General features: G+C 35.3%; 1 protein-coding gene across 1 annotated transcript in view; it reads right to left on the reverse strand.

Annotated features, from left to right (window-relative positions):
- The window catches only part of LOC138697571 (ABC transporter G family member 2-like), a 117,975-nt gene that overhangs the window by 47,110 nt on the left and 52,674 nt on the right, over positions 1-18,191 (reverse strand). The window contains exons 12-13 of the mRNA XM_069823334.1: positions 17,440-17,611; positions 15,353-15,451 (exon numbers count right to left, since the gene is read on the reverse strand). Coding sequence (XP_069679435.1) covers positions 15,353-15,451; positions 17,440-17,611 — 271 coding nt within the window. The remainder of the gene's footprint in view (positions 1-15,352; positions 15,452-17,439; positions 17,612-18,191) is intronic.

The following is an 18,191-nucleotide window of genomic DNA, read 5'->3' on the forward strand; positions in this document are numbered from 1 at the left end:
ATTCAGTACAAAGCAGGGGAGATTTAGAAAGAGGTATAGGAGGTTCAAATGAAGATATATCACATTATCAACAGTATTACATTCTTACAAATATCTCCATTAACAATGTCTCTCATATTGGAGTTATTTACCTACTCTGATTTCTACCTCAGGAACAAATATAACATAAATAGTGTCTTGTCAATTTGAAGAAGATGCACTTCATTCTGCTGCTTACTAACCGAATAACCTAAGAGTTGACGAACCTTTCCTACTATCCGACATGTAGTTGTAGATAGCAGGTTACTCTTATTTTAATACTAACATTTTTGCGAACGTTTAAATCTTTCTAACATCGCATGCTTTCTTCCTCTGCTTGCTGAGAGTTTTCTTGTGAATTGAATAACCTTTTCTACTATCACATTATCTACTATTGTCATGTTGCTGTTGCATAATTTTGCTGATAACAGACTTATGACATTAGTACTAACATGCTTGGGAACACGTTTAATTTTTTTCAACTTCGCACGCTTCCTTACCGAACTTGTTGAGAGTATCGTTGAGGGTTAAATAACATTTCCTACTATCCGTCATGTAGCTGTTGTGTAATTAACAGTTATTATTCTAATGTCAACATCGTATCTTTGCGAACATACATGTAGATAATGTTTAATCTTCAACATCGCGCAATTCATTCCCGTGCTTGCTGATAGCATCCTTGAGAGTTGAATAAACTGTCATGTAACTCTTCTGTGCTCCGCATGCGGTGGCTGAGTGGTCAGACATCAGCCTATCACACAGACGGCCCGGGTTCGAGTCCCGGTCAAATCTGGGATTTTTCATTTGGGTTTTTCTCGAGGTTCTCCCGTTTTTCCCATTTTAGGCATTTACATAATTCCGTCACCATTTCTCCATTTCGTTATCAGTCCGTAGCATTTCCCGATCGCCGGCTGGCGAGGCACGGAGGGTGCTGGCCTAGGGACGAGTGGGGTTGCCTGCTCGAAACCTGGGTACACAGAGAACCTTAGTGTGGTCAGCCGGTATGGGTTTGGGAATGCGCCACTAGATGGTTAGCGCAATAGACCTTAACAGGTCGAAGTGCTGGGCTATAGTGCTCCCCTCTGTAAATTCCATTCCATTCCAACTCTTTTTTTTTTATTTTGCAGATAGCACGTATTACTTCAATTCTGACATTCTTGGTAATAGCCTATAGCTATTGTTTAACATTTCTGAACATTCAATATTTAATATTGAAGAAGCTGCACTTCCTTCTGAGTCATTTTATGCAAAAAAGTATGTTTTTGAACCATGATGTCTCAAAAGTTAAAAATATTGTTGTAGATTATTTTGTATGTTCTAAATATGAATTTCAAGCAATACTGTATTTATATCTTTCAAAGTTTGGCAGCAATCAGAATTTAAAATATTGGTTTAACAAAGAACACGGTTTCATTCATTGAAGTTTTCTTACTATGTAAAGGAAAATGGAAAAGTGATTTCAATGCAATTCGAAAAAGGAGAGCCTTGTTTATAAATGCCCTTAAAATGAAACGAATATATAATTTTTTAAATAGTTACCCACCGTAAAATAATTTAAAAAAATATAGAACACAAAATGCAATTCATTTTTACAGACGAAAAAACATGTGTTTAATTCTTTAGGGTATATTGATTCCACTGTGAAAATTTCAGAATGATGACTTAAATATCATGTCAGTTTTTGATAAAAAATAACTCACCGGAACAAAGGAGCTCAGAAGCTCACAGGTTTTTTAAGATAAAGTCATAAAACTTGGGAGATGGATTAGGAATAAGATTTTCTTTAATACGAATGAAATTCGCATGAATTTAATTTGTTAAATTCGAATGTAAAACTATTTCTTTTTTTTTTTCAGTGAGGTGTTTTCATAAGCATACCTTAATATTATTCGGATTAGTCTTTAAGGTATTAAAATATGGTTATTCAGGTTTACAATGGCGTCTGTTTAGTTTCGATGACACTTCATATAGAGTGTCTAGAATATTTTAAATGATGGATAACATGTAACTGCCAAACATTTTTCAGTCATCCGTATGACTAAAATATTAATGATATGGCGGTCATAGTTGGCAGTTTAATTTATTTTTACAATAACATTATTATATTAAAAGCCCCCCCCCCCAAATCATGACATCGCTGGCATATTCTTAATATTTTGTATGGAATGACCCTTCTGCTACTTACTAATCGAGTAACCTAAGAGTTGAATAACCTTTCCTACTATCCGGCATGTAGTTGCTGTGTAATTTTGTAGATAGCAGATTACTCTTATTTTAACACTAACATATTTGCGAACGTTTAAATCTTTCCAACATCGCATGCTTCCTTCCCCTGCTTGCTGAGAGTTTCCTTGTGAGTTGAATAACCTTTTCTACTATCACATTATCTACTATTGTCATGTTGCTGTTGCATAAAACAGACTTATTACATTAGTACTAACATGCTTGGGAACACGTACGAGAATGAGGAATATCGTTTAAACGTAAGTTTTCTCCATTTTAGTAATTTTTCCTCGTGAAATGAAAAAATCCTGTCTCCTCCTCCGACCAACACTTCCTTTTTAACATCATACTAAGATGGAAGAAAACTAATTTGTTACTTTATCGCTACAGATTTGAATTCTACTTTAATCATCATCGTTCTTAGGAAAATATTTGGGGCTAAGAGGGACGAAGTTACAGGAGAATGGAGAAAGTTACACAACGCAGAATTGCACGCATTGTATTCTTCACCTGACATAATTAGGAACATTAAATCCACACGTCTGAGATGGACAGGGCATGTAGCACGTATGGACGAATCCAGAAATGCATATAGAGTGTTAGTTGGGAAGCCGGAAGGAAAAAGACTTTTGGGGAGGCCGAGACGTTAATGGGAGGATAATATTAAAATGTATTTGAGGGAGATGAGAGATGATGATGATGATGATGATGATGATGATGATCATCATCATCATCATCATCATCATCCTTTCAAGGTTAAGACTTTAAGTCTGTTGCGATCTCACATTTCTATAGAATACATATAAATGTGTGGAACTTTTAAATGGTTTGTGGTCGTGTGATTGCATGCATTTGGAAGTTTGTAGGTTATGAATGATATAATATGAAATAAATTAGAGACCATACCATATGCATCTATTATCACACAATACATCTCACTTGACGATATGTGTCAGAGGAAGAACAATTTGTTTGTATACATTTGAAGTCTGATTAGTGAAATATGTTACTAGTCAGCGATGTATGCAATGGAGGGGGAAAAACTGGCTATCATGCCCCATTATGTCTTGACTTAGATGTCTCATGAGTGATACCTTATTGGTGCCACTTATGAAGTTTAAACCTGTCTTCGAACTGTTGACTAAAAACAACTGGGTTTGTAGTGAAAGATCTGCCCTTGGGCAGAAAACTATGAATGGATATGAACGTTACGTTATCTTATATGTTATGTTGCGGGTTGCATCGATTCATTTCCGCTAAGGAGCAATGATATGTTGCAGATTGCATTGGTGCGCTCCTGCTAAGGAGTAAAGACGCACGTAGAGTATTACAAAAATGGTAACGGGCATATTCACCGATTTGACCACTCAAATGTTTAACGTTAAAAGTGAAAAAGAAAACTATTAAGGTCTATATAAGCTATATTTTGAAGAAATCACTGTTTTGTGAAATTGTAACAGAGCACTAAAATAATCTCATGTTGATATTGAAGTAAAAATAATATTTGAATTTTTTATTTTCGAGGTGAATTCGCTTTTATATATTACATATAAACAAATTCCTTTTTAACATTCGTAGAAAAAGTTGTAGATTAACAGCCGGACTCCAGTTAAAAATTCGGTTTCTCAAGTTTAGTTGTAACCTCTCCAAATACAAGTTGACTTTGTGGAACGTATGAAATAATGCTATATATACCCCATTTGTCCCTGCTACTATTTTAATAAATATCCATTATTCATTGTTATTCATAACGGTGTATTTCGTCATAGATAATTCAGAACATCTAATGTTGCATCTCAAGCTGTTGTCCTCGGCAGTCTTGCGGTCACTATGCTAGCGGTTAGATCCAAGGTTACCGGATTCATATCCAGGTTACTGTGAGAGCGATTGATTTTAAAGGGTGATATTTTACCTGGAATTTATATTTACTAAAAGTTAAGAATGACAAGGAGTATAGTCCACATCTGTGGAATAACGGTTAGCGCGTCTGGCCGCGAAACTACGTGGCCCAGGTTCGATTCCCGGTCGGGGCAAGTTACTTAGTTGAGGTTTTTTCCGGGGTTTTCCCTCAAGCCAATATGAGCAAATGCTGGGTAACTTTCGGTGCTGGACTCCGGACTCATTTCACCGGCATTATCACCTTGATCTCATTCAGACGCTTAATAACCTTAGATGTTGATAAAGCGTCGTAAAATAACCTACTAAAAAACGAGTATAGTTGAATGGATGAGGTTGGTTAGAAGGATTTGTAAACCTGGTTCACAAGACTCCGAAATATAACAATAGAGAACTTAGTCACAAGGACTAGACAATGCATCTTGTAAACCGCACCCTGATTTGTAAGTGGCGATTAGGAAGATTAAAAACTGTTAGCTGTACGAAAGGGAAGTAGACCTACTGAATGTCAAGCATTACACCTAAAAGGAGTGGAGGCATGGCTTATATGTTTTATGAGCTATACCAATTAAAATATTAAATTTTAGTACATATAAATTCGTGCCCTATATAGACAAAATCTTCGAGAGGGAAGTAAAGTTGGAAGATCCGTGTCGTAGATTTACTCACGTAAAATAACCCTGTGCCTGACAGACCAAGATAACAATTTCTTACAAACAGAGCTGCTTTCTCATGAAGTGACATTTCTAGGGCTCACTCTCACCAGATTTAACTCTGCTAGATTTTGTATGTGAGGTTATTTGAAGGACAAGTTCTACAGAATTCCCGTAAGGAATTTTCAGGTCTTTCGTCAGAGAATCAGATACTCCATGTCAAGTATTTCACAAGATATGCTTCAAAAAACTTGATCCAAAATTATCGATCGATTACACATCATCAGAGCAACAGAGACATACATATGTGAACTATGTGACTAAACTTCCAACATGTTAATTAGCAAAGAATAAAAATATTTCCATTGGTTTCAAAGTTATTGTTGTGTACTTTTGTTACATTATTTTATGTACACGGTGTATTTGCTTGCGCTTATGGTAGTGAGGTATGAATGATAAATAAGGATGCTGAAAATCAGATGAGAAGCAAATAGATGAAATTTATGAGACGAACTACAGGATGGATGCTATTAGACAATGGAAGAAATTAATACATCTTGAGAGTTGAAAATGGAGCCTGTATTTCAATATTAAGCTTATACATATTTATAGAAGGAACTGAAAAGGTTACGTAGACAGAGAGGAATAGAAAAGAGTATCCAAATTAATTCTGTGTTATACCCCGAGAGGAAGCAGGAATTTAGGAAGACCCAGGAGGAGGTGGAAGAGACCGTAACTGGCTACTGAGACCTAATACTTGAATGATGATAATGATGATGATGATGATTCGCTGCGGAGATTATTCAAAGTCGAAATTGCACTTGGAAAGGTAATATTCTATTTAACAATATACTTTCAATTACACTATTCAACAGTGAAATTGTTAATTGAATAAAAACAGCCAGTTCTTATTAATTTCGTTTTACTGATCATGAATATCAAAGAGAAAATTAAAATTTAGCTCTGGTTTACATTTACACTACGTTGTTATGGTGAGGTAATTTTATAGGGAGTTTATTTATGCTAAAAATTACAACAATAATGTGATAAAATTGTAAGAATTTTTTGTACGAGCGTGTTTTTTTATTTACAGCTATTGTTGTTAGGCCTTGAAAGTTGGAATTCCCACACAGAAACTTGTTGCTAGGGAAACCATTCTTCATAACATAAAAATATACTGAAACAGACCCATTACAGTACACTTAGTGTTACTTAGTTACCATTACAGTATAGTTTTGCGAAGGTTTTGGAATAACATTGCTCTAAATTTTCAATGCAAAATATATTGTATTTGGAATTTTAAAAATATGATCATGCAAAAAATGTTGTACAATAGGTCTAGACGTTTTTAAAATTCATTACAAAATATCGGAAATTGAAAAACTTGTTTTGCTCGTTTTTACAATTTTTCCACGATTTTGTAAAAATAACTTCCTAACCTTGTACCGGAATGTACTACTATTAACAAGATTTTTTTTTCAGTTTCTAACCTTCATTATATTCCAGTATTCTGTTAGTTAACATATCTTACCCTTAACAGTGTCTTCACTCATGTACACCTCGCGCCACATTTCAGCTGTCGTGTGACTCCTGACGCACATGATGTCATTCAAATTCGTTATCAGAGATCGGAAACAGTCCTGTATGCCATATGATTTCGATATTACTCTTAATATTTTATGTTTGTATTTGTGAATGACACTGGAATTTATTATTCCCAACGATTTCATACCATTCAAGTAATTATTCACTTACACATTTATTGTCTCGACTAGCTTCCGGAATATGAGTTTTTTAGTATTAGTATTAGTATTTATTTATTTAACCTGGTAGAGATAAGGCCGTCAGGCCTTCTCTGACCCTCTACCAGAGGATTACAACTATAATATGAACAATAAAATTACAATTAATATTAAATTTACAATTACAATTACAATAAAAATTAAAGTACGACAAGATTACCTGATCAATGAAAGCTAGACATTTTATCATAGAAGTTAAGAACAAAGAATATTTTTGTATTTACTGAATTACAAATTAAACCTTCAATAACAAAATTCTATAGTGATGAAATTACCGGATATTGAAATATTTTGTGATAGATTAAGAGAACCATTTACAAGAAACCATGTCTGAACGAGTCTCAATTACTGACCAAGTACCTAGTAAGTTTGCGTTTGAATTCAATTTTATTTCGACAGTCCCTGATGCTAGTAGGTAACGAATTCCAGAGTCTTGGCATAGCTATTGTGAAAGAGAATGAGTATGAGGAGGTGCAATGGGATGGTATTGTTAGTATTGTTTCATGGCGAGAGCGTGTGTTCAGATTGTGGTGGGAAGAAAGGTTAGTTAGCACTGTGATACATTAAGGTGTGGATGACTTATTTAAAAAAACATAGCTAAGTATTTTTGTGGATGAGGATATTTTATCATCTTATGCACAAATCAATCTTAAAAACCCAATTTGATGCCATTTACACAATTTCAATTAAAATTTGTTGATCTGCATTATTGAAGAGGTTATTCAGCAATCAAAATTCAACGTAGGCGAGAACTGGTCGATAAATTTTGCCGGGAGCGCATTTTCAGGGACAATGTTCTTTCATGCGGCGGTAAGGCTATGACATGCTCCCACAATCATACATCCTTACTGGATTACTGGAGGAAGCTAAGCTACTGTAAGTAGGAATTCTATCGCCCGCTAAAATCCATCGACCACTACCGGGTGAAATCATACTTATTCAGACTTCTTTGATCATTGTAACTAACCATTTTTTACCCTAAAGAATGTTTAAGGTAACGGTAATCTTCTATACAGTATGCCATGAAAGCAATTGAGGTATGGAAGTAGAGCACCGAGCTTTCTTAACCTCGACACTAGAATGAGTTGGTGTTGTCGGCACCACGCTCCTACCGCCATTTTTGCCCCCAGGAAATACTCGGAACACAATTTGATATGAGCCTGAGGCTGGGTAAACCTCGAGGATGTTCTGAAAGTTTCGCGATGAGAAATCCCGTCACCACGTGAGATAGAACACCAGACCTGTTAGTCCGCAGCCGGTTCCTCTATCAATTGAACTACTCGGCCTCCACCTACAGAATTTTTAGACGTAAAATTATAAAACAAAATTATGGTGATTAGTTGAAAATGTTAACACGGAAAGAGGAAACGAAACTCACTAAGCATTTCTCTTACCTGTATTGAAGAAATTCCAGATCAGATGTTACCGATACAAATTAAAATATATGTTAATGTACACCACCAAAGAATCAATAATCGTGGTCCGTCTTCATGAAGTTTCGTCTCCACCGCTTCTCTACGTGTCGCCGTCTGGGTCATGTTTCTGTTCTTCAGATTCCAGTTACGTAAGCTGTGAAACCTCTTGTGTGGGTAAACTCGAGAAACCATACAAGTCCCCCTTCCCTTCTTGCATAAACCACCTCCTCCTCACTTCTATGTGTGACTATGTATACAACAAATGTAAAACATGCAGAGATCTTTTAATAGACCAGGGATGTCAATTTTATTAGGTGTAGTGTAGGCTATTTCTAGTCCGGATTTATACGCAGAATATACTTTACATATATTTTGAAACAGAACATATCGTCGGCTTACAAGCAAAACACATTAAGTAAAAAATATTTGAACTACTTCTCAGAAAAAAGCGTATATAATGTGCATAATGTATATGTGTGTATAGGGTAGACCAGGGTAATTGTAAACACTTTTCACTGATTTCAAAATATATTTCAACATTACACAACTCTCAGTAACGGTAAGTTTGACAAGGAAACATTGTGTTATTTTTAGATATTTGTTTTCCCCGAAAATGGGTTTAAAATAATAAGGTATACTTTTTTTCATCTTTTAATTGCTAGTTTACATTTACCCCACCTGTTTACATTCACCCCTTTGAGAGGGCGGTAATTGTAAACACCAATTTTCGCACGGGCTATCAGACACTGGACTTTTTTGTTCTGTTTCAGAAGAAAGAGCTGTACTCCTTCCAACTCCAATTTTGGTCACTGGTACATTTCGTCCCTTTAACCTATGATATATGGCGATATAGGAACTCAGTACCTCTCCTGAGCTTCACGACAACTGTAGTTACTATTTCTCACATCTGAGACAACCCTCTCTAAATCCTCTACAGTGTAGTTGGGTGGGGGTCTCTTTGATTACTGAAAAGTACGAAATGTAACCATAGTAAAACATGTTTACAATTATCCCATGCAATTAAAACTATGGGGCAAATGTAAACACGTAATAATTTAATGAACTGAGGTTACGGGTGATCTCAAAACAATTGTAATAAATGTTAACTACTATACATTACTCACAAAAACAACATATTTTAAAAAATAGCACTGTACGTTTACTTACAATGCCAAAAATGAAGGTGAAGCAAAATTCTTTCTAAACTTTTTTTGTAGACTTACAAAACATTCGTTCATAACTAAGCAGTTACTCCTACTTGGCGCCAAATTGCTTTGTAGGTTAGCCAACATGTTAATTTAAATATTCCCCCAAATTAAAACTTTTATATTGACAGTTTTGTATTTCTCACAGCATTTGTTTACAATTACCCCCTGTTTACAATTACCGTCATCTACCCTACTTAGAATTGGAAAATTAAATATACATAAGTAGGAACAACTTATTAAATATAATATTTTGAGGATTTAGTTTTGTTAAGATCTTTGAAAATACCTTTTACTCAGAGGTAATATTTTTGATTTAATGTGTTTTGCTTGTAAGCCGACGATATGCATAAGTGAAATTCTTTGAAAATTATGTTTAGATTTAGACCAATAGTTTAACCATTGCAGGTCAGTTTGTCCACTTTCTATTGTCCACAGTCTTCATTTGACACACAGGCATTTGTCCATAAAGGATTCGTACATCTTCAATATTGTCCATTAATATCATAGGTTCACAAACATGTTATCCATTTTCTTTGGTTCACAGTTTTATCCTTTTTTTTCCAATGTCCATTTAAAATTTTGTTCGTACAACCCCTGATCACATATATAACAGATTGACCATCCCCATGTTAAAAGCGGTAACATGTGGAAGACAACAACCACCAGGATCGCTATCGTCAATTGAGAACGACCGCTAGATAGAAGTACAGTTGCTCCATGCAATTCAAATGAGAGTTATAACGTGACTTTTATGCAGTAGCTAGATGGCAGCATAGTGAAATTGATAAACGTTGTTGCCGTCAAAGCCTATAAGGCTGAGCAATATGTTATATGTGATCTGGGGTACAACTAAATGCAAGACATGTTGAACTGCAGTTAATGGAAAACGATTTCATTATTAATGCGCTTTCCTATAGTTTCTATGCTAGTGCAATCCAGTTTAATGTAATATGTGCCAGAACTCTTAATGAGGAATCAAATTTATACAGTAAAATTTCAAAGGCATTATAATGACATATTTACTTCCATCGTCTAAAGACAAGGATAAAATAGTTTATAACAATTAACATATATCAGTTCCACTCATTCAGCAAAAATAGAGACCGATCGTATTGAGGTGCGAAAATCGTGGTTATGTAATGTCCCTTGTGTCACAAATACATGTTCGTATCTACGTATTTAACGAAGGTAAGCACACATATATTAGGAATAGAGCTAAAGTTGGTACGAAAAACGTTGTGGCAGGAATAAAAAAAGAGCCGAACAACACCCAAATGAACCTCCCGCAGCGTAATAAGGGAAGAAACTCAAGCCACTGAAGATCAGGAAGTCGTCGTTATAATTTCAGTACCACAAAATTCATTAGTGGTACTTTTGTTTTACTTTCCTTGTTTCTCACAATAATAATTGTACTCAATTTTATAATCAATAATTGAGATAATCGTTTTATTAATTTTTGTAAAATTCAAATTGAAATGTAGTTAATATTAGGAAAAAAAGTATTCTTTTCTTTTTCCTAAAATATTGTGTTTTTCTAGATATGCGGTATTGGAATTAGAACGATTAAATACTACTGAATTTACCAGAAAGAAATTCATTTTATTACCTACTGTTAACAGAGCACAAAATGTGCTCGATTTATATTTGTGTTCCGTCAACTACAGATTAAAATTATTGTACGATACCGAAGAGAGTGACGAAGAGGAAGTAGAAAATAATTAATATGTCACTTAAATTTTTCTTTATTTACTTCTAAAATTAAATTTATAGTTAATTTCATTGCATATTACTAAAATAAAATAGCCTAATATAATTCTGTATATAATAATATACTAATCCTACAATGGACCATAAGTCCTTCGTAACTTACAAATTTCATTCTTTGTAATGGTACTACTGCGGTAAAGCCTTTTTAGTTGTAAATACTGTTTCCCCCTCTGTACTGAAATTTGAAGGTTTGTTTGGATTGCTATTACCTCTCAATAATGTAAATATAAATTCGAACAGCTTTAGGAGCCCGAATGAATGAAAGTATATAGGGATTTTGGCTAAAAAAATGTGTTTTTTTTTTAATTGAAAGTGAAATCATTCACACGCATTTATAGTGTTTTCACTTTCCAATAATTCTGAAGATCACAGTGAAGGAGGGAATGTTAATTTTTGGCAATATCATTTTCAACTAAATACTCTGAGAAAGTGTCCCGCGCCGTGGCGTCGCGGTCTAAGGCATCCTGCCTGGGACCGGCGTTACGGAAGGCGCACTGGTTCGAGTCCTCATGGGGGAAATATTTTATGGGATTATATTTAGTGTATGGGATCGGTGCCCACCTAGCATCGTGATGCACTTGGGAAGCTACGATAGGTAGCGAAGATCCGGTTTCGCAAACCAGCTATAACGGCTCCATTCTGATTGGATGATCGTCCACCTCTGCTTCGGCATGTGGACGTGAGGCCAGCAGCCGGCTGATCGGTCTTGGCCCTCCATGGGTGTAGCGCCGTGGATTTTACTTTGAGAAAGTTTGAGCTTCTTGGGATTGCACAGATATAAGATCTTAAACAAATTCATCTTGCACTCCTGAAGAATCGAACAAAAGTTAACCCAAACACCCAGGTCAACTACCTATCACAGCCTGATTTCTTCTTAGTATATTTATTTGATAAACCAGTGTTTTGAATTTTCTTATTACATGCCTGGCATGTACAATTTCTACCAAAAGTTTAAGGACACCCCACTTCACTCCTGTCATACTTACGTGAAATCCTCTGATGTTTATACAGGGATGAAATGCCTGTGAAAAATGAAGTTTTTTTACTGCAAACTCAATCTCTGTATCTTCCAAACTGTGGTTTATATAACAATTTTTCTATTATGAAAACTTATTGAAAAATTATATTTTTTGTAGGAAAAAATTAATTACTCCACAATGGGTTTACTTAGATCAGTGAATTTTGGGACAGAGTTAGACATATCTGAAAGGTTTCTTGTGGAATTATTAATTTTTGTTTAAAAATTTTGTGAGAGCTCGTTCATGCATTATAATTAATATTTTTCTCCTTTTTCCTTTCGGAAAAAATGGTTATTTTCTAAAACTATCTCGTATTTGAAATTCACGACAAATTGATCCAGGATCGCCACTGCCACTTATATCATAACATTGGGAGTTGGTAACACTGGTCAATCAGCTTATTCCCTCCAGTTTTACTAATCAGCTGTGGAGTTTGCTACAAGTGTGGTAAAGTTAGATTTCTTCCTAGAAAAATACAAAATGAGTCGAAACGAAACTCAGTGAGTGAGGACGTGAAGTGGCAGATTATTGGGATGTGGAAGAATGACTAGAGATAATATCTAACTCTATTCCAAAATTCATTAATCTAAGTACACCCATTCTGGAGTTATTAATTTCTTCCCACGCAACATGTGATTTTTGAAACAGAAAAGTTGTTATATAATCCACAGTTTTAAACATAGTGAGATTGGGTTTGCAGTAAAACACTTCAAGTTTCACAGGAACTTGCTCTCTGTATAAACATCAGGGGTTTTGACATAACTATAAGAACAAAGAGAAACATCTCTTTTGAAGGGGTGTCCTTAAACTTTTGGCAGAAGTGTAGAGGACGTATGGGACAGAAAGAGGTGAGGGAATGGACTAACCTCGATGGATAATTGCGCAGCTTGAATAAACAAATATTGGCTGTTGCGCAGGTTGATAATATTGATATTGGGAATGCGCCTAGTTGAAGGGTAAGCGTAATAAATCTTCTAGGTCGTAACTTGGGATTGTAATTTGCCCCACACACATATACACATACATAAATACAGTACATAAAGTAGGCACACATACAGTACACACAGTAGGCATACATAGACGCGTACTTACGCACACACACATACAGATATACACAGTAATCCGAAAATTTCACTAACCTGTAATCCACTCGTTGTATTGAATGTAATCTTGTGACGAATGCGTCCGTCACGTCTTCCGGTAGTAAATACTGGCATTCAGAACAAATATGGCTACCCACTTTTGAATTTCAGTTCAATCGGTGTAGTCGTTGGCTAATCCTAATAAGTTGGCTACGCCACCATTCATGAGAAAGGTGGAATCTGTCCCGTTTAATTTTAATACCAAAGTAAAGTTGTTTTAATACGAAACCTAATATTTAACGTTATTCATTGTTAATCCTGGAACCAAGGATCCCTAATAATTTTTGATTGGAAAGCGTCGCGAATATGCAATTGTACGAGTATATTCAGTAACCTAATATCACATCTCTTGTGATTGCTTGTAACTTTACTGTTACGCAATATAATATTCACTCATGATCAGTATATTCACTAGACATTACACATATTTAGTGAAGAAAGTTCTATTCGACTTACATGAGGAACACAGCATGCTTTGCTAATTGTGCTACTGCATTAGTTGAGTTTAAAAGGGAAGCACACACGAAGAACTTCCGTACGTAAGTTCTAAAAAGTCGTGTTTCATAATATTGAAGAGGGCAGAACGTACCGTAACTAACAATATCGATCAAATTATTCTCGGCAGTGTCATAACACATAATATAGCCCGGCAACATTCATTTCAAAGTGCGCAGAAACCAAATTTTCCAACCGATCAGACTGGATTGGGGATTAAGACATTTTGTCCTGAGTCTCTTGAAGAATACAGATCTCTTCCTGTGAAGTACGGTTTACTCTAAATAGTGTAATATATCATTGTTCTATTCTACTACCTTAGTGAATTTAAAGTCAATCTTAAAGTGTAAATTGGCCTATCTCTCTTCTCTCTGTCACGTCTCTCGTTATCAGTTAGTGGATGTGGAACAATGAGGTCATGCGATACTCGAGAATGGAAGTTTTGAATGTTGCCTGGCTGTAACAAAATATAGTACATTTCGAACGAATTTGCCATGCGTATTGCATTCACTAGACTGTTTCAAGATGAGTTTATAAGTGTGATTACCAGGCTTCGAGACTTTGGACCCGATAAAATAAGTTTACTGTACATGCACTATAGGTTGTTGACTCGCTGCAGGTAGATAGAGATGTGTTGAGGTAACAACGTTGCTATTTAGAGTAGAGTACGGTAGTATGGGGAAACACACATATGGACATTCTGAAAGTAAATATACATTACACAATGGCAATGTCAAAAGAATGTGAAAAGCATTTATTCTTCTGTCTTTTATAAGCATTTGTGTTTAATTATACACAGTATTAATAGTGGAAATAAACATGTAGCAATTTTAATTTCTTCATTTATCCTATTGGTCGTCTTTAGGAAGTGCAGTTACAGTACAGAATTGCAATGTACTACAAAATACATTTTCAGTGTCTCAAACGTAAATCTTTTTCGTTGTCTGCCAAACACAGTTTGTACTGTGAAAACATGCGCTCTACGTCGCATGACTTTACAGGAGCAAAACGAAAAAACCTAACATCATTGCAGTCTCTAAAAGACAGTCCTTCATTCTCGGGTGACTCTATGTCCACTAATTTACTGTTTATGTTACACAATGTTCCATATCCGTTATTTTTACATAAAATTGATTTCCACTTCTGTTTTACACGTTCAGTAACCGGTGTACTTGGTGTCTCATTAATTCTCTGTGTCATTTCCTCAACTAATCTGAGGGCTTCCGGCATCTCTTGCTCTGACTTTTCTAACCGTGTAATAGTTTCAGACACAGTTTGAAAATAGGTTTATATGAAAACCAAATTATTCATCAGAACCTTCAAATCCAGAGCGTTTTCCTTTGCGTATTTGTTGGCATTCATTCTACAGTACCCCACCCATTGTACACTTTACTACTATACTCAGTACGCCGTTATGCGGATTTTCCCACTGAACTACTCTATCGGGTCCGAAGTCTCGAAGCCTGGTGATTACTGATTACCTACCTGACCTCAGGAATTATCTTTACACACTTGAAATAGAACGACTTTACTTCCTCTATATTGAGAAACAAGTGTAAAATGGGAAAGGCAACATACTATGAAATGCAAAGAAATAAAAATGAAAGAAATTTTCTGCACTGTATATTAATCATATAGAAATGTACATATTCAAAGTCATACATCATACACAAAATGGCATTCCAGACAAAATATAGCACACAAAAAAATGTCAGTCCTTGCGAAATGTCTTCGAGAGCAGAGCCAGGAAAGCAATGAGACGGAAACCAAGTATGAGAACAACCAAACTCACGATATCTATCACGAAATGATCCTGCAAGAAACGAAAAACTTAGATTAACAACAAAACACACCTAACTCGGAAAGAAAACCAATTAAGCAGAATAACTGGGAACTAGTAGTTATGACTTTGCGGAGAGATGAGAATATATGAAATGAATGAATCAATTAATAAATAAGACAAACAAATAGAATAAATTAATTAACAAAATAAACAAACAAATAAATGTGTATATTATCGTATACATATAAATATTTAATACTTTAAATCTATTTTCTGTCTGGTTCATGTCTTGGTGACAAAAATATTCACATTCGTCAATAATGCAGTGTTATTTGAACGGAGTTACGCAGTAAGAGATCAACCGCCAAAAACCTGTTTAGGAAATGCTGACCATTGAAATAAATCTGATTTTATGCAAGAAGTATTGTAACATTCATATTATTACAAAAAAAATAGCACAAAGAATACTAAAAAAACGGCTAACCGATTTTTAATAGCAGACTAGCAGTTGATTTAATATTGTAAAGTAAAATAAATGTTATGCAATAAACGAATTTTGTTTATAAATATCAACAAAATGCAGATATTGCATTCTTGATTTTTTCAGAGTTAAATAATCCAACAACAGAGCTGTGCAAATATTTCAAGTTTTTCAAATTGTCGATTGGTCCATTTTAACGCACCAAGCAAAAGCAAGTATGCCACATAATGGTGGAGACTCTCCATTCGCTAGGGAAACATGTCGCATTCTTTTCGGCAACAAAAACACACCTGAGTCGTACTTCTAAAGAACATTGACGTTTTGCAATAAAGGAACTAGCTACGCTTCAAGTCCTAATGAGCAATGTCTTGTGTCACTTGGTGCGAGAAACACGTTGGTGAATTGATGACATTCAGCTGTTGAGTGTTGAGTGTGATCATTCACTGATCATACTTTTTTTATATAGGAGATTATTTATAATGTACACAATGTGATAAGTATTTAAAATAAAACACTAAAAGGAAATTCAGAAAATCCCTACGACTATGTGCAACGTCTAGCCTATACAGGAATTATGGCAATGGAATTAGGATAAATAAATACAATTTTCTGTAAGATTTAAGTGTGTCTAATGAACGGAATTAAATAACCTATGGATAATAGTCAATCCTCCAATAATACATTAAAATAGAATGTGCTACTAAGAGGACAAGTAAAGTACTGTTTTTTTTTTATTTTACTTGGTTATTTAACGACGCTGTAACAACTACGAGATTATTTAGCGTCGATGGGCTTGGTGATAACGAGATGATATTTGGCGAAATGAGGCCGAGGATTCGCCATACATTACCTGACATTTGCCTTATGGTTGGGGAAAACCTCAGAAAAATAACCCAACCACGTAATCAGCCCAAGCGGGAATCGAACCCGCGCCCGAACACAACTCCGGATCGGCAGGCAAGCGCCTTAGCCGACTGATCTATGCCGGTGGCTAAGTACTGTTTTGACACACAGACAGCTAATAATCTTAACCGGTATGCTGTATATAAGTACTTGCGAATATCCTGTAAATACTGTTATTGTTATTGATCCATCTCTATTTGAGTAATGCCGAGCTTCTATTAAATTTCTATAGTTATGCATGTATTGCGCATGCGTCTATTTCGCGTCCATGTCGAAGTATAATTTTTAAATATATGTGCAATTCCTCAGTGGATTATAATAAACTATTTCAAGTAGGTTACGTAAGCCTATATATGCGGGCATCCCTTGTGTATAGGGATTGAGTTGTTTACATTGTCAGGTTTATCTGATGCGACGTAAGGATTTTCATAGCGACCAGTACTTTCCGTTCCACCAAGTCCTTTCATTTCTTTCTATCAATGTAGGTCGAATATATGTGTTACACATCAAAACAATAAAAGTTAATTAGGCTAGGCCTACGTTATGATTTATTTCAGTGTTAGGCCAATTATTATATTTCAAATCATAACTGATTACGATAAAAATTGACAGTGAAAGCGAAACCATATCTCACCTCGCTGAAGTCCAGGGCCTCAAGAACCACATGTCCATTCTTGGGGCAAGTAGCATTGGAGTGTGTGCATTCGATGTGCTGCACGTCGGACCACTGGTTGATAAGCAGCGCTTCGTTGCCGTACTTGAACCAAGACAAGTAACTCAGCCATTTTAAGTACGGTGGTACTGAGCTGTAACCCGTATTCATCATTAAAGTAGCCTATTATTCATACAAGTCGACCAAGAGGGACAAGACAACAGGGTAGATCTCTGAAGGGGAGGACGATGATGGTGACGACTATCTGCAAACAGTGGTTCCCCCTTCCCGTAAAAACTAATTTCACAGGAAAGATAAGTATGCTGATTACATTTATAATGTAATATAGAGACATGTGATTTTAGAATTTCACGATGATTGTGTCCAGAAAAAGACTTGAGTATTTCCATCGCATGCTGTAAAAACAATAGATATGTCAAACTTTTCGAAACTATATCAGGTTCCATTCTGTGTAATAATTAGGTTGCCACCTTCATAATTTTGGATTCCTTGACACTATTGTCTAGAAAAAATTATTACATTCAAGAAATGGGATGTAAAAAAGGGGTCTACTTCGCTGTAAAATCAGCAACCTGACAGAAAGTTAAGATTGATAATTTTAACTGAATTTGAATTTTCCACATGTTATGGATTAAATAGAACGTTTAGTAATTTTCTCCTATTTGTTAATGCAATATATAGGCCTATGAACAAAATATCTACTCGTTTCTCTT

This window comes from Periplaneta americana, chromosome 1 (genome assembly GCF_040183065.1).
Source record: "Periplaneta americana isolate PAMFEO1 chromosome 1, P.americana_PAMFEO1_priV1, whole genome shotgun sequence".
NCBI classification, from domain to species: domain Eukaryota; kingdom Metazoa; phylum Arthropoda; class Insecta; order Blattodea; family Blattidae; genus Periplaneta; species Periplaneta americana.